Source organism: Bactrocera oleae, chromosome 5, assembly GCF_042242935.1.
Source record: "Bactrocera oleae isolate idBacOlea1 chromosome 5, idBacOlea1, whole genome shotgun sequence".
NCBI lineage: Eukaryota > Metazoa > Arthropoda > Insecta > Diptera > Tephritidae > Bactrocera > Bactrocera oleae.
In genome coordinates this window covers 36,984,319-37,005,389 of record NC_091539.1, presented here as the reverse complement: position 1 = coordinate 37,005,389, position 21,071 = coordinate 36,984,319, and the positions used below count along the sequence as shown (strand labels likewise).

Here is a 21,071-nt window from a genome sequence, read left to right as displayed (position 1 = left end):
TTTAACAAAATATTATTGAGAAAGTTTCATTGGAGTAACATAAAATCGTTTTTTTTTTTAATTCCACCCGAAATACTACGTCGTACTCACCTTGAAAGCAGCTTCACCCTTATCTTTTGCTTTATTTTGCATCAATGCATCTAGTTCTTTGGCTTTTTCGCCAATTACACTTGTCGGCAGCATTTTGCTTAAGTCAAAATGATGATTGTAGTAATTAGACCAAAAGTTTTTTAAATTTCTTGAAAATGGCGCTTCGATCGGTAACGAGGTAGGTCCACTGCCAAAGTTTAAAATATTCAATTTATTACCATCACCAAATGGACTGAATCCCTTCTCCTCACAGCGGTCAGCATCTTTCCATAAAGCTTCGACGCTACTATTGAATTTTGCTTCGAATTGTGCAAAATCGGATTGTACATTGGATTTCGTATCTTTTGGTAACAATTCGCGCTCATAAAGACGCTTAGCGTTGGCAGGTGGTGGCACGGCGCAAGCACTCTCACTAGTTGCTAGCATTGCCAAGGGTCCATCATTGGTCAGTTCGGACACAGAAGCGAGTGTATCGTCAAAATCATCATAGTCGCAGAAGGAGATATCGACTAGTGGCAATGTGGGCGTAACAGCTTTGTTGGCGTTCATTTTCTCACCCTCAGTAGTAGGCTTGTTTTCATCCAAACGCTCTTCAATTGGTTGCTGCTCGGCGTTTGTAGCTACTTCGCAATTATCAACAGCACCGTCTTTAGCGGCTGCTACTGCGGTCGCACTCTGCTTATTGTACGAAACGGCGCTCTCGGAAGTGCTGCGGTTACGTGAATTACGATTTTGACTCGCTATGAATTCTTTAATTAAATCACGACCCATCTCCCAACAGCCCTCGAAATCGGTATCCCAACAGCTGGGCGATAGATTGCGCTTGTTTTTACCGCTACTTGCTTGTGAACGATTATTGCCAGCATTATTGGAGTCAGAGTTGTTTCCGCCAACAGGATTCTTGCGTGATAAAGCTAAAATGTAGCAAACAAAATTATTATTAAGTAGGATTCTTCAATTCCTCAAATTAATTTGAACAATGACAGTTTTTGCCATCTTACACTTACCACGACTGCGGCGACGTTTGGAATTTCGTTTTATAGCACCGCTGCCACTAGCATAACCAGCGGCGTTAGCGCTGCAATTAGCTTCGTCATCATCGATTTCATCATTCTCATCCACTATGTCATCGCACAACTCTGCTCCAGACACTTTAGCTGTATTTTCCGTATTCTCCACCGTATCTTTCATCATTGCATCTTCTTCTCCCTCTTTAATATTTCTCTGTGTATTAGCGTGTGTTGGGGCTGCTTGGTTGCCATCTTCAGCATCGGAATTACTAGACATTGTCGAGCTGGCGCTACTAGTAGAAGCGTTTTTCTTACCGTCGTCTTTGGGCTTATCAGTAGGCCATAACAGCCACTTGGAAGGGTGGCGCCAGCGGGGAGCTATATCACCCATTTGTTTCGAAAGTGCTGGAAAAGCGCGCCAATATTCTCGTTCACGTTCGTGCAATTTTTTGGCACTTGCTGATGTTCCAGCTGCTTCGGCGGACCTACTGCTCTCGGCTGCACAACTCGCTCTGCAACTTTTACTATTGGCTGGCACTTCTCTTCTCTGCTGCGATCTGTTATAACGGTGGGTGATGGAAAGCGTTGCTACTGGAAGCTTATCGTCATCTTCACTATCGCTGGATTGCTTCTCAATGTCTTTAAGTCTTTCGAAGAGCTCTTCGACGAGGTTCTCAATAGATGCGATCTGAAAGATTATATAATTTAATAAAATTAATATTTGAATACGTTGTATTCGTTATAACTAAAATTTTTCGCACTTCGAAATTTTCGGAAAATTAATTTTTTTTTCAAATAATTTTTACTTAGAAAATTCAAAAGGGATTAGTTAAGATTCTTCGCTTAAAAGGAATATACAATAGATAGGGCATTTTAAATTAGATATATTTGATTTTGATTAAGTTTGCCACGAAGTTTGTAACACCCAGAAGGAAACATTACTATAAATATACTATATATAGCCCCTCAGTTTTTGAGGCATCGATCTGAAATTTTGCACATATACTTTTCTCCTCAAGAAGCTGCTCATTTATTGGAACCGTCAATCTCTATATATCGAACTGCTATAGCATTATAGCTATCATGCAAACTGATCGATCAAAACCAAGTCCTTGTATGGAAACTTTTTTATTTTACAAGATGTTTTCACAAAATATTGCCTAAGGCAATGGTACAATCTCCGAACAAATTGCTCAAATCGGATCACTATAACATATAGCTGCCATACAAACTGATCAAAAAAATCAATTTCTTGTATGGAAATTTTTTTTTTTATCTATGATGGGTATTATAGCTCCGGTGCAACTGAAGTTAACTTTTTTCTTGTTTTTAATATTTTCTTTTTATTTTATTAGTGTATTACATACCTCCTGGTCTGACGAAACGATGTTCTTTATACACTGCACAGCATTAAATTTCTTTAGTTCGTCAATATCACACTCTCGGTAACGCCTACTGCCTCCTTTGCGACTCGCAAGAAATGACTGGAATATCGGTTAAAATAAGATTAGTATAGGTCTAATTTTACTAACTAAAATATAGGGTATTTTCGCCGGCAATGGATATGTGTTAAAGGATTTATAATGAACTTAATTAATAAATATCAAATATGTCTTAAGAAAATTTCAATAAATCTCCAAATTTATGTATACATAAATACATAACTGTATTTTCAATATTTAGCATTTTTTAAATCACAATATTTAAAAATTTTGAAAAACAAAATATAAATTTGGCAAATCCTTTAACTGAACCATATTAGCACCATGTAAAACCCTGTAAAAAAAATAATTTGAAATCAAATCGATACTTTCAGCTATATGCTCAATAAATGCAGTGCATAAGTTTTTTGTACTTTTTAAAACATCGTTTTTTTTGGTTTTCATAAATGAATATGAATTTTTTTAAAGCTCAAAGTATCGATTGGAAGCACAAAAATGTTAACTTAAAAAAATCTTTTAATTACTTCTAAGTTGCTGAATTCAATTGGATCATTTAGTTGTACAGTCGATTGTAATAGTGATAGAAGAAGTCTAGTATAAATATGTGGTGCCTCAACGCCTAACTGCTCCAAACGGGCTACTAGCCAATCAGATATGGCGTTTACCGCACGCGTCGACACAAGTTGTGGATACTTCATACCTATTTGAAATATTTTTTTTTTGGTTTGATGTTTGTAGTCGTTTTGTTTTAATTAAAAAAATTAAAGAGAAAAAGAAATATAGTAAAAAAAATTTAGTATCACTTGAATATATGTATAATTCTTTGCAATACGAGCATATACATTTAAAATGGTTTTGCACATTGTGCTTAAGAATTTGCTAGTCCAAATATTTTTTTAACTAAATATAAAAACACTAATGAAAAAAAACACTTCAAAACTACGATTAGAAATTAAACATTAAAACAGTGTGTTAGAAAATAATGTTAGCAGCCAAGTGAATTAAACGAGCCATACTTTTATAACCTGAACAGGGTATATTAAGTTTGCCCCGAGGTTTGTAACACCCGGGAGGAAATGTCGGATACCCTATAAAATATATATATAAACATAATATGATCAGCGTGGCGAGCCATATCCGTCTGCTTGTCTGTAAATACATGAACTTGTCCCTCAGTTTTTAAGATAAATATCACACTTTTTTGTTTTCAAGAAGCTGCTCATTTGTCGGAACCGCTGATATCGGTATAGCATATATCTGCCATACAAACTGACCAATCAAAATTAATTTATTTGACAAGATATCTTCTCGAAATGTAACATGAATTATTGTTCAAGATATCGGGACCATATCCGAAACACTTGCTTAGATAGCACACTATAGCTGCCATACAAACTTATCGATAAAATTAAGTTCTTCTTCTAACCTCAGTACATATATGTATAGGCTTTTTAGGCTAATCACATTTTGAATGTAAAAGACATATGGAGTATGTATATAGCTGGTATGTGAGATACGGATATATTAATATGCTCTTTACGAATTTCGAAATAACTTTCTTTGACTGCACATTGTCGCACAAATTTACTATACCCTAATTATACATGTCTAGCTACGAACCCAAGTTAGGAACAAACCAAAAAAACCGAACTACTTTCATTTACTCAAAACATGCGTGAAAAACAAAAAAAAAAAAAAAAACATGAATTAGTAATGTGGCCAATACAATATCTGCTAGAAGCAGAAGAATTGGATAAGTTCCTCTCAAATTTACAGCAGCATATTGATATTGCTGTGCAAATCACTCAATTATAGTGTGAAAAATCGAATTACGAAACGGACACGCGGAAACCACAAAATGAGCTGAGCCTACAATTACCGACGCCTGCTTTTATATGCCACACTATTTTCATACACATCAAATTACTAGTTAACAAATCTACATGCATACATACAAACACACAGATATATACATAGCTATATGCATGTATGTAAAATATGTTGCTATTGTATGTATGTGTTTTTGTTGTTGTACACGTTGAGGTCCACTGCAATTTTGTTTATATACAAATTTCTTTGCATTGTTGTTGTTAATTAAAACCAAACTTCTCAATTCACTAACAATCGAACGTAAACTTAAGTAAAAAAGCTTATAGAAATAAAATGAATTTAAAACGATGAAAAACTAAACGAAAGTAATTTTGCTTTAATTCTATATGTAAGCGCACGAAGGCAGAAGAAAAGCAAAATCAATGTAGCAATTCAACTTATGCTCTAGAAGTACATACTCCATTTTTAAATAGTATAAACAAAATACATTTAATATGATAAATAAATAGAAAATGTTAATAAATTTTGAAAAAATAAAATAAATTAAATGGCATTGGACCCTAGCGTTGTCATACATTGTGGTATATAATATAGTTATTATTAATAACAATTATTAGTAAAAACTACCTCAAAAGTGTATAAAAACAATTATAAACAAATCACTACTATTTCATAATTAAATTTGTATGCTACTTCTGGTACTACTGGCACAAATAAACTAAAAAACAAAAATAGTGATAAAATGCAAACATGTGCGCATACCTATAGCTTTTCACTCAAGGATTCAAGTGGAAATGCACGAATTAGCCACGAAACACACAAGTGATCAGTGATGAAACGTTCAATCGTTGGAAGTGTTGGTGCCACAAAGGATGCAATTAACTAGTGACTGATATACGATTACGTAGAAATTAGCACATTACTTTTTGCGTAAGACGTTGTCAAACGCTGAGAGATGTTTACGATTTACTATGTAGCGTGGCTACTGCTGCGACGGCGGCGGCAACGGCGGTGATGACAACAGCTGTTAATGCGACAATTGCTGGCGGCCACCAGGCGACAACTGCAATTTGCATTTGAGCAATAATCACTGTTGTCTCGCGCTGCCGCTGTTGCTAACTACACTAGTTGTTGTTGATGGCTGCACAATGCCTCCCTGCACCAGTCGTCGTCGTTATCTCAATGATGTGCTGAAATAGTCGATAATTGTTGTTGTTGTGGTTGTTGTAATGAACACAATTTATCGCATGAAATTTAAACATTTTTTGGTGCAACCTCCGATGCGTGGATAACAATGCACAACGCTGCGGACAACATGTTTACAAAGGTTTGCATTTGTTGTTGACAGACTGCCGTGTGGTCGCAAAATGTTGCAAACATATTTAAGTAAATTTCTCTATTTTATACATCATGGCTAATGTATGCATGTATGTACGTGTCTACGAAACTACAATGGTGGTACAACAACACAATTATGCTTTGTTGTTCTTTTTGTTTTTACTTAGAATTGTTAGTAATCAATCTACTTTTCTACTGGAGATTTTGTTTGAAATTCTTTGGTTTTGAATTTGCGGTTTATATTTTCTTGTTGTAGTGTTATTATGCAAGTTTCAGATTTTTTACGCGATTTTAATTTTTTTTTATTTACTTTTATTATTTATTTAATTAATTTTAATTTTTATAGTATTTTCTCTTTTATTTTATTATTTATATAATTTATTAAGTATTTTTTCAAATTATAACTCCAAACAAATGGGTGCGTTCAGTTGTCGTCAATATATTATTTTCGCCGAATAGTGTTTTCTTGAATGTGAACTAAATCAATTGACAGTAAAAGCAATTAAAACGCTTATGACGAGAATGGATAAACAGAAAACTTTAAATCTTTTTGTTTTGTTTTGATTTGTTTTTGGTGTGACACCTTTCACAAATTATATCAAAATCATTATATGTTGTTGTTGTTGTTGTTGTTGTGGTGTGCCTGTGCGCGCTCCTCTGTCTTGATTGGGATTTGGCTATGTTGCCGTTTACAGGTTATGTTCTCAAATTGCTGGCATTTGGTGGTGACGAATAATTAAACATCGTCGCATAGGTGCAACATGTAGTAAACGAGTGTTGTTGTTATTTTATGATTGAAACTGCTAAATTTTACTGTTGTGCACTCTGTTGTGTTGCAATCTTATTCAGTTTACCGCGTTACACAGGTTTTTATCGTTTTGTTTGTTGAATTAACTGAAATATGCTTTAAATTAACGGTTATTTTGTGTTGTTAAATTATTTAAAAGCAGGATTTTAATATATATGTTTTTAAATTATTTTGTTCTCGCTGACTTCTTTTAGTCTAATGTATTATTTTTATTTGTTTGTTGTTGTGGAGTGTTTATGGGGGCGTGCGTGTTTTCCGTTTGGATAAGGCTGGACTGCTGCTGTTGATTCTCTGCTTTTTGTCGGTTTTAAGTTGCGCATAAAACTTAAGCTTTTGTTTTCTTAACTCCTGTTGATCTTTGCTCGTTGGCCGGCGGTTTGGGGGTTTGCTGGGGTGGTGCTGGTTATCGTCGTCGTTGTCGTCGTTCCGTGGTGTGGGCGTGACTTTTGCGTAATGCAATTATGTTAATTGCTGCTGCTTCTTCTCCTGCTTCTGCTGCTGTTGATTGATTTCAACTGCATTTAGTAATCCATTTTGCTTTTTATTTGAGTGTTATGGAACTGAATTCTCATCGGAATTATTCCACACTTGTCTAAGGTGTTTATTATTCTGAAAATTAATCAAAAAAGAGGAATAGATTAGTATAAAGAATATTGTGTGGTTGTTAAATGAAACTAAAAAATAAAAATTTTAAATATTTAGAAAATTTCAATTACATGTGTAAAAAAAATGTTTTTACTGGAAAACAAAAACAACTTGCCAGTTAAATATATTATCGTTTAATTGAATTGAATTTTGATGGTGAAATTTATTCAGATGAAAATAACATCGAAGGGAGAATCAAGGATATTGTGAACTATTGACTAAATTCAATATATTATAAAGCTGCGTTGTTCTGTTACATTTAAACCAACTGTCAATGCACATATAATAAAATAAAAAGTGGCTTAAGATCATGTACAATTTATAAAATAATTTTAATTAAGAATGCACAAAATAAATAAGATTCCTCAAATGAATTATAAATTTCAAAATGTGCAAAAAATTTAATAAATTGTATAAATCGTTCACTGACAAAATTTAAAAACTAATTAAAAGTAAAAATAAAAACTATCTAATCAAGTCAAAAAAATTTCAAATTTCAAAAATAATTCGTATTGCGCCTAAAGGATGCCAAAAAAAAAATAGACAGTTAAATTAATGATTTATCTTAGCTGTTTATATATACACATATACATATGTATTCCTAAATATATATAATAAACATTTTAGTTGTTGTTCCTACGCTTTAAGCTTAGTTTGCTTTCATTATGCACCTATTAAAGCACAACTCGCTCAGTTCTTTAATGCACAACAAGCAATCATATGATTTGTTACGATAGCAATATTATTTGTACACATATATGCATATGTACATATGTGTTATATAATATATAGCCGCTAATATAATTGGGCCAATGCATAAAAAATCAACACAATTAATTTCGACACTTAAATACAGTTTTATTTAACCATATTATACTTTATAGGTTAACACATACACCCAAGCACATACAAACATTAATAAATATGAGAATGTGTACATAAAGACTTGATTATTTATAAGCTAATAAGTATGTATGTATATAAGATGTCTAGTCATAAGTATGTGTACATATAAACGTTTAAGTACAACTGTTGTCCTACACTTGTTGCTTCAGCTGATAAAATATTATAAATTATTTGTATGTATGTATGTACATATGCACTCATTATTAAAATGAGAACTTGTTGTATGTACATATTTATGTTTGAACACATGTATATTGCGGCAAATATATGCATTATGTATGGACTTTCAAAAATTAAAAAAAAAATACAATTCTGATTTAAAAAGAAAAATAAAATAATATACTAAATTCAATATTCAAAGCAAATAAAAGGCACTCACATATTTGTACATACATACATATATCAGCGACATAAAAATTAATGTAAACGGTACATCGATTATGCATTGCCATTGATCATTGAAACTAACTAACTGCATCGGGGGTACAAAGTGCAGGCAACGGAGCATTGTTTTTGTTTTTACTCTGCACCGATTTAACATATATATTTCAGATAAGGCGATTTAAAATGAATTCAATACAAATTAAATACTAAATAAAAATTAAGCTCAAAATCAACAAATTAATGAGCGGAATAAGTGAATTAGTTGATTTTTACAAACAAACTGAAATATGTGCACAAGGCAACAACAACAAAACTGTTGCTAGGCCAAATACTCATAAGTGAAAGAAAAGTTGTAAAGAGATAAAAATGTTTAAAAATAAAATCCATTGTAGAAACGTGAAACAACAACACAAGAGTGTGTACAAGCACACACACATACATATCTACTTAGAAGCCATTCAAGAGGCAGTGAATCATCAGCAAGCATTATTTTGCAAAAAAAACAAGCGACAAGTGTGGAAAAAATGAGCAAGTGAAAAATAAAAACTACCAAAAAGAAAACAAAATTAACAACAAAAGTTTCTAATAAGACAATGAATTGAAGGTGAAAGAATTGTGCTAATATAGCGCTGGACTGTAATTATTAGCTGCAAACAATAGACGATAAAAAAACACTAAATAAAATCAGAAATTGAATATTTGCTATGCTTAGATGTATGTACTCCAAACTGAATTATCTTTACGGTTTGTGCTTTGACGGAAATTGTGATGTCATTGCTGGCGTAAAGAATGGAAACAAATGCGGTTATGTAAATATCAATTAAGAGGCATTGGATGACAATCGTCAAATGACAAAGGTGATGCACTCGAAAAATAACAACAATAATAATAATAGCAGAGCTTAAAGAAGAAGAGCCTCCCGTGTTGCAAAATTACACATAAAAAAATTAAATTTTTATATCTTCTGCTATTTTGGGTATTCTAGCCTTTAACTACGACAACAAAAACAGGTACTACACAATACAGAATTATTGTTGTCTATATTTAGCAAACTAATGCCAAGTGACATCAGTTGTATGCCATTACATACATATATTTGTATATGTACTCGTATTTTCAAATTCTAGCAAATACTAGTTATTTCACTGAACATTTGTAAAGGCAATAAAAACAAATTTTAGTAAGATGCATATGTAACAAACAGACAATTTTTATTACCGATGTTGAGCTCAAAGAAAAGAAAAAGTATTTTCAAAGGTATTATTAGTAAGACAGAAATATATGGAACAGTTTTTGAAATAAACTTACTTTTACTATGTTCTTTATCACATATCTATTTCTTGTTGCCTACATTACGGCGCGAAAAAAGTAAACGATTTTTTATGGTTTTAGAATGAAATCGCTAAATTTATTTATTAAGTTTTAATTTTAAAATTTATTATTAAATTTAATTATTATAAGCCGCCTATTTTTGTAAATTTGAAAGCAAACTTATTCCAAATAAAGTAGCTTTCGAATATAAATTAATTGTGACTAAATTAAAAACTATTACAATAAAGAAATGGCAGGTGGTAGTCACAAACATTTACAAATATACACGCACACAGACACATTCACACAATGTAAAATACAATTGCATTCGCCGACAAAGAAATATTCGTTTGTATGCTAATGTGTAGATGCCACGCCCACAGTGCAAGCTCGCACCGATGCACAAAACACTGTCTTCAACATTGAAAGTCAAAGTTACTATGCACTATTTTATTGAGTTTTCAAACATTTAATTGGGTCACTGGGGGTGCACGTTAAGCAGCAGAAGCCACATGTCTGTATGTGTGTACCCACCAACCAGGCTGTCGTCACATCCAGCCCCAACGAATATTTAACTGAACTTTCCACAAAAAAATCAAATAATAGTGTTAGCAAAAGTAGCAATAATAATATGATAATACGGTAGTTGGTGGCACGCCTGTCGCGCAGCAGATTGGAAACGATAAAAAAAGCCTAACCGTCGCTACGGGAAAGCACAACTCCAAAACGGGTCGCAACCCAATTTTACTAACTTAGCACTACTCTACTGCCTGTCATCAGCTGCTGCCAACACAATGGGGCCGAAAAGTGTGAAGAGGCGGAGAGCGGAAGAGCTGATTGTGAGTGAGTTCATATGCATGGCTTTTACACGGGACGACACTTGTACTTGCCGATTCACCGACACATGGGCTGTTCACGAGCACACTTAAGTATGGGGTGGAAGGTCCAACCCTGGTATATATGTAGGTATGTGGGAAGGTGTAATATGCATGAGTAGTAAAACAGCAAAACTCACGACGTTTATAAGCGAATGTTTGGAAAAAAGCTCTGCAACAACGAAAGTTTTCAGTAATGAAAACGAATGCACAAAAAAAATCAAATTGCACCTCGCCTTCAAGCCGTTATGAATCACGAACACCACACGAAACACTGAAAGCAAATGCAAACGTTTGCAACGCCAGCGACTAACTACTGACGACGTGACGCGAACCAGTCACATACGCTGGTACGTACATACGAATGCACGCGATGGCGACACAAAAGCAAAAGCAAACAACAAACATTTTGCAAATCATCTGCTCTTTGGAGATTGTATCAACGTTGATACAGAATTGCATGAAACAGTTAGCATGTAGTATGTACGTTAAAGCGGATCGATTTCTTTCCTAAAAAATCGCGTATGCGAGAAATGTTTAACGGACCATTCTGAACAACTTTGTCTAAGAGAATATGCTTCAAAAACCGGATTTAAGGCAGCGATTTTTTAGGTGAAGTTTAATTTTTCGGGATTATAAAAATTTCTTCGTCAGTTTTTGAGATATCCGAATGAAATTTAGGGAAAACTTTAGTATACCGTCCCAGGCTTTCGGGGATAAAATGGGTATGGGATAGAGGAGATCCTCCAGATCAAGAATGTATGTATATAGATATAGCCGCGGGAAACATATAGTTTTTGAGATATTTACGTCTAAAGTTGAAAATTTCAACTATTTAAAGTACGCATTTTTTCGATTTTAAATGAACACTTATATTTTTCACTTTTATATCCACTAATTCGTTGTCACACATTTATTTTACATTATATATACAAAAATAGTTTAATTCAATATTTAAATTATTGTTAAGAGGTTGCAAAATGTCAAATAACCAGTGTTACCTTATCGACATCTTTTGAAATTGTAACTGAATACACCAAATACAGGAATTCAAAATCTAGAAGAATAAACTATTAGAGAGCATTGATGTTAAGTATTATGTTATACCTATGACAATATTACTTTTTCTTGTAGAACTTTTTTTTGCGTTGGCGTTCGGCCGCGCTTCAAAAAAAAACAATAACTCTGGTCGGTCCAACACTGGGGTGTACCAAAGCCTTTTCGCGTAGAAATTCTTTTTGCGTTAGAGGCCTTCGGCCGCGCTTCAAAAAAAAAATAACCCTGGTCGGTTCAACACCGGGGTGTACCAAAGTATTATCGCGCAGAACTTCTTTTTGCGTTGGCTACTGTATCTAGGGTATTCCCCCTGCGGGTAGGGGTAAGAATTTACCCGCGGTAAGGCATGCCTGTCGTAAAAGGCGACTAAAAGCCAAATGCACTATGACTGTTATTATGTACCTTGCTCAGTAATAGCATAGTATGTCAGAAATAGTGCTATAATACTCAGCTTGAACTGATATTATAGACTTTAAATGAAAAAGCAAATAAAAAGACATTTGAAGTTCAAGCGACAAATGTCACCAGTCATTAAGTAATGGGTTGCTCAACTGGCAGTAGTTTCGGCTACGCAGTCTTACCGGAGACTTTCTGGTACCACGGGGAGCAGAAAGCCCTTGGACTTCGGTCCAATCTGCTCATTGGGTTATGGCCCCTTTGGGGAGATTCGTAGTGGTTGTGGTTGAAACCTAAATGCAGAAAGAACTGAAAATTCAGCCTAACTGTTTTTTCAGTTCTAAAATAAAGTTGCAAAAAGCAACTGGGTTCCGTACCCGAAAACCGAAGAGGTTTTAGGTCGGCCTCGAAAATTATAAGTTTCCCTCGGCTATTCTTGATCTAGAGGATCTCCTCTATCCGCCCATACCCATTTTATCCCCGAAAGCCTGGGACGATATACTAAAGCCGATCCGAAATTTAATACATAGATGCATTTTGGTATTCTATTGATCATCCGTCAGAATCGGCTAGGTCAACTGTCGAAATGCTATAAATTAAATTTCATTCGGATATCTCAAAAACAGACGAAGAAATTTATTCTCTTAGGCCAAGTTGTTCAGAATGATCCGTAGAACATTTCCCGCATACACAATTTTCCCGTTTTTTTTTGGCTCCCTGTAAATCAACCCGCTCTAGTGTACATATGTATGATAGTAGTCTGTGACTAGTAAAAGCAAAACTGAAGAAAAAACCAAAAATAATACAATAACAAAACACAAAAACGCAAAACATTAGTTTTCACTCATTTTTTGCGGCTACTTCTCTTCATCGTTGCATTTGCGCGCATAGCGTAAGCCGAGGAAGTCAGCAGGCAGCTAAACAGCTGTGCTCACAGCCAGCCAACCCATGAGTGTGGCACAATGTGCAAAAATGTGCTCGTGCGTTATGCACAAATTCGCAGCTGCAATTACGGCTACGACGACGACGGCCAGAGTTGCATACGAACTAGTTACGTATGTACATATATATATATTATATGCATGTGCATAAGTTGCAATTATGATAAATATACAAATGGACTACCAATGCCGAGTGAGGCTGTGAGATATTGTCGCAAAGATAGGCATTCATGCATACATATTTACATACATATATAAAGTATGTATGTAACAACATACCTGCATTCAAGTAAATTAACAGCATTTGTCAATATATATGTACATACTTATATATTATGTTCACAATAGTAGTAAAAAGGAGTGGGAAACAACATTTGTAACTTGGTATGAGAGAGAGAGATAAGGAGAATACAAGCGTTAGAGAGCAAACGACGAACAGCCAGCAAACAGCAAAAATGTACAAGAAATGGAAGTGAAAATGAAAACCGAAAAGGAAAATGAAGGCGATAAAAATGAAAATGTAAAAAATTGCAAGGTAAGCCAGTATCATGCAACAACTGTAGCATAACTTTGCATACATATAAGCAAGAGTTCTGCTATCAGTGCGCAGCAGTCGCAACAACAACGCGCTACAAATACACACACATATGAGCGTATGAGGAATTGCATGCTCGTTGTTGCAAGTGCACATGCTAATCTATTTATTTCCACAAGTTTTCACATACACACACGCTTACTAGCGCACATACATATGTATACATTTATTTACCCGATGAAATAACAATATTTTATATACTTGTTTGTTAGATAGCAAGGGTAAATGAAGTAACGTGATTTATACTGTGTTCCCACGACTTGCGATCCTAAGACTGCAGACATAGTGCAACGAATAATAGTGCAGTTGACCGGTATAAGTCATTTGTCACACAATTGGATCCCTTTTGATTAGAAAATATATATAACGATATAACTTCGCTAAATTCGAAAATATTTAATCCTAAATACCGGATTGAAAAAAAAGTTAATCCCAAGAATCCCAGGAATATATGCTAAAGCAAATTTAAAAAACATAATTTTAAAAGTATTGAAAAATGAAATAAACAAAAGTTTTAATTGCCAAAATTGTGAACATTTTGAGTAAATAATGTCAAAATAAAAACATACAAAACTTGTTGGCTACTTTTAGGAATGTGAAATATGCTCCAATTCCAGCCACAGAAGTACGTCATAATTTTAACATTTTTATTAAAAGCAAAAATTATAATAAACAAAATAAAATATATTTCCAATGTTTCGAGGAAAGTTTATTATTTAGACCTAAGTTTGGCGAAGATGTCATGAACTAAATAAAGATAATGAGAGTAAGAAAAAATAAGAAGGAAAAATACTAACCTTAAAATTGTGTTGAAAATGTAATGTGAATTTATTTAATTTTTTTTATATAAAATTTAAAAATTTATAAAATTAAATAAATATTCTTTCGCACAAATTGCTGATTATAAAAAATTATGATAACGAATTTTTACTAATAATACAAAGAAAAAATTTTCGCTAACCCAAAAACACAGTGCATGCCATAGCACTTAAATTATAATTGAAATGTGAGATTGTATTGCTTAATAAATAAATTATAAAACATATATGTACATATGAATATACGAGTTATTTGCATAAAAACCAATAAATGTTGTAATCAGGTGAAAAAGTGTGAGAACAAACATGTTTGACGGCACCAACGTCACTTATCGAAAACGTATGTAAGTGTATACAGTCGATTATTTATGAGATAAACAAAAGCTTATCTTAAAACTAATTTCGTTTGTAGGAAATTTTGCACATATTACATACGTGTACAAATATATATAAAGCACTTATGTGGCAATGATTAGTATATTGACCAACTGATAATGTCTAATGCGAGTAAGCAATGAGAAATGTATATAACATAACCTAGAAATCGAAAAACTGACAAGATCGGAAATTAGAGCAATACGAACAGCTGATGTGCTAATGGAATGTAAAAACTATAGTGTTAAGCTATAGCCGATTGCAAAGATGGATTAAAATTTATAACAAATTATATTATTAGATCAGATGACTAGTGAGCAGGAAAAAGTTAATGAAGCGCATAAGTGAGCAACAACAAGTGTGACGGATGCAATGTGACGTACAAAATGGGCGATTGCAAATATTAAAGGTTAGAGATGCATAAAAAATTAAGTTTGTATGTAAGCATATGAAAACAAACCAAATTAAATTTGTGAATTGCAAAAACTAAAACAAAATTTAATGACAAAAAGAGCAAAAGTAAAATAGGCGCACAAAAATGATGAGAGTGTTTGAGTAATGGAAAAGACGATGAGAGCGCAACACAGGTGAGATTATATGTATGTAAGCATATAGCGAGTGTGCTGAGAAAAACCTAGCGTGAGCGCAGTAAGGAAATTCAAATCAAAAAGCAAACACTGTAGGAAGGTGGAATGCATTCGCACATACATACATGTATACATTTGTATATATGTATGTATATGTGCATACGTTTCAACCATACTGCAGTGTAAGCCCAATCCCTTGTTGGTGCGCCGCCCGCCAATTGTTTGCGGCTATGATTTTTCTGATTTTCTTTTTAAGTTTATTTTTTTATTTAATTATTTTGAGCTGCACAAGCATCCAAGGGTACTTTTGTATATACATACATATTTGCTGCCCACCAGAACACATGACAACGAGTATTACGTCAAATAACAAAAAACAAAACACAATTCGATTAGCGGTTTATGCACGATGAACAGCAACAAAAATTACAACGGAAGGAAATATGATTTTACGATCATACGGGAGAATTATTACAATTGCTTTTGACAATTATGATTATTTGTTGATTGATTTATTTTCAATTACTATTTATATGTATGCATGTAGAGTATAGTATACTGTATGTACTTGCCATCATCAAAAGCTTACGTACTTTTATTCGTACATCATCGTTACGTTGTCGTTGTTATCGTTAGTCCATCAACTGAGCGTATTTTTTCTTTCTTGTATCTGTATGTATGTATGACTGGAAATATGGGCGTGTATGCACGCGTCTGTTTGTGTAGGTATGTGTGTGAGTCAAAATTTCAGCTGATTGCGAGTTTTCTGATCGCTTCAAACAACTGTTCGCTCGCGCGCTCGTTGTGACTCGTAGAACGGTGTTTGCTATTGTTGTTACTTGGCCTAAAAACGTTGTGTGTTGATAGCGATGATGTCGTCGTATCATATATATGTAGACATGTACATACATATATTTGGTCGTTGTGGTTCGTATTCGTTTTGGTCGTATATTTTCGCAGTTGAATAATTGAAATTCACAATTTATCTAATTTTCATTTAATATTAAAATTATTTATAAATGACACTTTTTTAAATTTAGAAATTGTCTATTTTTTAATTTATTCTTTTTGTTTTAGCTGTTAAATATTTATTTTCGTATAATTATTACATAAAATTAGCACATTGCCATTTAACGCGCGTTTCTTGATGCTTTATCTAAATTTATTTTTATATTTTTACGCTTGCGTTCTGTTTGGCACTCGTCACAGCTTTTCGCCGATTTTCCGCTTCGATTCTCCAATACTACGATTACACGCAGCAGTTGTAGTTGTTGTGGCAGCGCGTTTTCTATTTTATTGATTTTCAAACATTTTTAGTTCATTAATTAGCACAGGGTCAGGGGGTTAGTCGTTAGTTTTTAAGTTAATGTGGAAATAGAAAAGTTACAAAGAAAATAGTAAAGAGAATTATATAGAGTAAAATAAAAAGCTTCAATACTTAGTTACAAATAAGAAAAAAAAAATTAAATAAAGGAAAAATGATATCACACCTTTAAAACAAACACGCTTCACCGAAAATAACACTAGAACCGTAGCAAAGAACGCTCCCAGATTGACTATCAGCCACACGCTAGAACTCAACAAGCAAGCAAAATTAAAATTGTGCTCTTACGCTTCCGCAAGTGCTTTTTATATTTTGCCTATTTTTTGTTTGCTTCTTCTACTTTACACAAAACTATTATTTGTACTCAATTTTTCGCCAACATGTAGCTTTTATTTAAATTTAATTTTTTCCACTTGGTTATTTATTTCGATATAAATCGTCACACACACAAATAGATATATCTAAACGCACTGTAAGCACAAAAGGCAAAGCGCACCAAATAAATAAACACTGTGAAAACACAATGTTCGCTTATTCCGCGGCAATTTTTAATAAAACATACTCGGTAAGTATGTGTGCAGTTCGTTTATCACTTGATAGTGGATGATGACGGCAATGCAAAGAACGCGCGTATGCGGGTTTCCTTCAACACGGCGCGTAACCCACTAACGGCTGATTGAATGGTGTGCTGCTGTTGTTCCGGCGGGAGCGCACACAACGGCCGTTATCAAATCGAAGAATTTTGCAAACGCCTAATGAAACAAGTCATAAGCGCGAAGATAAAATATGCTAAATGGTTATCTATCAGAGTGCAAGCTGACACTGAACGATAGTTAGCTTTAGATGATCTATTTTATTTGCGCTCGGCGTTGGCGGGGCAGTAGGGCTCGGCGGGTGCACCGCCAGAGCAGGAAGCAGTGTATTTTCAGCAGCGGCACATGCCACAAAATACCAACACACACACTTTCGGTTACGCTGACTCACTCACACACACACGTAGACTAGTAAGTATGCATGAGTGCACGCGCCTGCCTTTTATTTGGAGTGCATGCATCATGCTCTTTCTCTCTCAGGCACATCTTATACTAGCATAATGTTCTAGCCGCCGCGAACGCGCTGCTGACGTCGACGCCGCAAACACAAAATGTAAATGTATTTCTAATTTTTAAGTGTATGTGTGTTCGTGGGTTTCCGGCTCAGTCGCTGCGTCTTTTTTGCATGCACTTTTCTTTGCACTACATTGGCAAAAAAAATGCAAGAAATTGCACTTTAGTCATCGTCACGAATGAAGAAGAGGCACACGATTATGTTGACGCCACCGCCTCGTGCACTGACAATTCGATATCCTGCAATACATATGCAAGCCCATAGTGCGTGTATATCCGAAGCACGAGCAGGTAGACGGGATATTGCATTGACATCGACACGAGCCACAAATCGTCGCTAATATCAACGCTGTTACCGAGTGCAACAACAACAAAAAAACTCGTATACGTATTCAACGCTAACCGATTACCAAAAGAAAAACAGCTGAGTACGATTGATTAGTAGGCGGAGTGAATGAAACGCATACATACCAATACTTTAGGAAGCGATGTTGTATGAAAATAAAAAGTAAAACAACAAAAATGTAGACCATAGACAGACGGTCAAGGTGGACAAATCTGCAAAATGCAACGCTAAGTAATTGTGTGCGTATATGTATGTGTATATGTATTAACTATATGTTGTTGTGAGAAAATTCATAGGGGAAATGAGTATGAACGCGTTTTGGATGTGTGCGCGCCGACAAACAAACAAGCCGGCATTTCTGCAATGTTATCAGGTAGCAATATTCTTGTTATTTAACAAACAACGCGGAAAGACTGGATATGCTGAGATTATTATATGTATGATTCTTTCACAAGCGAAGAATTCGTACAAAACATATATAAGCTATGTAAGTCGTATGACTGAGACTAACCGGATATTTGAATATCCGGATATCCCTATGGATTATCCTTTGACATGGATAGTAGGGATATCCAGTTGTAACTCATTTATTCGGATCTATGAACAATATCAACAATTTCGGCATCATCGCTATTTTTCAAAATCTTACAGAATATATTGTTTTCCAATATTTTATTATGTACTTATCAAAGTATAAATACATTATTTAGCATTTGATCAAATATGACCCGGACTGACAAAAAAAAGGCTAGATGGATCATTCCGACTCAAATTTGATCATTTGGTATACTTAAAATTCATTGCAACGTTATTGTCATAGTTTTGGAAGAATCATTAAAGCCGGATATGCAGATGTTAAATCATTTAATGGTATCCTGATATTTGAATATTGGAGTTATCTGGACAGCTGGAAAATTTTAAGAAGTAAACTGGCATAGTCCATCTCTAGATCTCGAGATTTTGTTAATGTTGCAAGATTTATTGAATCTACTAAATGTGGCGGGTTGTGACGGTATATCTTAAAGCATAATAAGATAATTGTTTTTATAAATATTCGAAAACTGTAATGGACGCCTAAATTTATGCAACAATCTTGAGTGGTAATAATAGAAAATATTTAAAATTTAAATATAATAATAATTACAGTTAAGTTAAAACGTTCAATATGATTTCAAACACAACCACTAAACACACACAAAACACACATCACCCAAACATTTTTCAAACCAAATGTCATGTAAAGTCCACATTATGGAGAAATTAATTCTTGGATATATTTAAAATATCAACAAAGGTCGATATGATGACATTGAAATTAAAATTTTTTTGACAGTCTGGTTAACACATAGAAAAGGAATTTCTTAACCATGCCCAGTTGACGATTAAAATCAGTATTCTCTTTAATTTAGTGTCTGAGAGATAAATTTTATTAATATTTTATTGACCTAGACACCCTTTTAAAATATATTATTGGAGTACAGTTTTAAACCGAGAGATTCCGAAAATACATAGGATTAACATGTCCTGCTAGAAGGCGACCGTTATTAAAAACAGTATTTTTTTGTAATTGAAGATAAGGACTACATATTTTCATTAACTTTTTCATAAAAGGATGAAACAATTTTTTTCCTTTAGAATCGAAACGTTATATTGCTACGAATGTCAATCTAGCCTTAATAGTGCCTCAATAATAGTGATTGACATTTCGAAAGCAATTTCAGGTTAATCCGATTTTCTGCCTACAAATCGAATGTTGGAAATACAAAATGCCACTCGCACGTCTCATATTATTGGATTAATATCATAGCCTATTAACAAAGCCTCTTCGTACAACATAATATAATACCATATACTCGTACCATTTCGGGTAAATTCTTCACAGTATAACTAGGTATTTATTACTTCACTATTTTACAACAAAGCTCCATTTACTATCGCAGACGCCAATAAAACAGTACTAACAGAGAGGGTCTGAGCTAACCGAAAGGAAAATCATAACTTATATTTGTTGGCTGACATGCACTTTACAACCAATTAGCATGTCTGGGAACCTCCTTAAAGCTTTTTACGGAACTTAGACCATCCATTATATGGCTTGCAAGAATTATTATGGTAAATTGGTCATTCAGGAAAATTTTTGAAATTACCAAACCTATTGCCTCTCAAGTTCAAGGATACCACAACTGTTCGGTTATATAACATGTTGTCCCTCCTGTTTTATTTGAATAGCAACACATTATTTTAAAATACCCACTAACCGAATAACCCCTTTTCTTTTGAAGGTAGTCTTAAATTCTATCCGAAGTTAAAGTCAGTGATATACTTCATATACTTCATATTGAGAAACCCCTCTTAAAATGCTTGTAAATTATATTCATGTGAATTTCTTTGTAAAATTAACCGCAAATAGGCTTTGTTAAGGTATATGAATATACATACATCAGTCATAGAAGGCAAATATTTATTGAAATTACTTATTTACACAAAGTAAAGTTTATTGTGTGGCGCCTACTTTTCACCACAAAACAGAGTGGAGTGGATAATCTCTCAAAGCGGAAAATGCGCACAAATATAAATGTACATATACTACATGGTATGTATGCTGTTATTTATTGCCGTAGTAATTTCATAGTTGCAGTGACTATCGATACGATGCGATGGTCGGTGTCGTTGTTGCTGTCATCATCGTCAAGGTCGTTCGCGGTTTCTCATTCGAGTTTCAATTGTCATTATGTATGCGTATGTATGTATGTATATTTGTACTTTCACCAGTGGAAATTTTTACATGTTGGGCTTACATTAAAAGCTTTTCATATAAATGTATGTAATTACAGTATAGATTCGTTACCACGAATTAAAATAGTATTTTCAAAGAGCGCCTTTGTATC

The 21,071-nt window shown here is 33.9% G+C and overlaps 1 protein-coding gene and 1 long non-coding RNA gene across 14 annotated transcripts in view; one reads left to right on the top strand and one right to left on the bottom strand.

Annotated features, from left to right (window-relative positions):
- The window catches only part of LOC106622535 (uncharacterized), a 58,398-nt gene that overhangs the window by 12,187 nt on the left and 25,140 nt on the right, over positions 1 to 21,071 (bottom strand). For 3 of the 13 annotated variants that reach the window (XM_036371578.2, XM_036371579.2, XM_036371581.2), the window contains exons 2-6: positions 5,135 to 7,127; positions 3,067 to 3,242; positions 2,468 to 2,584; positions 1,098 to 1,788; positions 91 to 1,004 (exon numbers count right to left, since the gene is read on the bottom strand). In XM_036371578.2, coding sequence (XP_036227471.2) covers positions 91 to 1,004; positions 1,098 to 1,788; positions 2,468 to 2,584; positions 3,067 to 3,240 — 1,896 coding nt within the window. In that variant the 5' untranslated portion in view covers positions 3,241 to 3,242; positions 5,135 to 7,127. Of the gene's footprint in view, positions 1 to 90; positions 1,005 to 1,097; positions 1,789 to 2,467; positions 2,585 to 3,066; positions 3,243 to 5,134; positions 7,128 to 10,779; positions 11,018 to 15,979; positions 16,867 to 16,897; positions 17,562 to 21,071 lie in introns of those variants that run through there. The other 10 variants (XM_070110179.1, XM_070110178.1, XM_036371576.2 and 7 more) reach the window with 9 other exon arrangements.
- Positions 12,665 to 14,678, top strand: LOC118682564 (uncharacterized). Its single transcript, XR_004978378.2, has 2 exons — positions 12,665 to 13,321; positions 13,381 to 14,678. It is a non-coding gene; the product is annotated as an uncharacterized lncRNA (long non-coding RNA).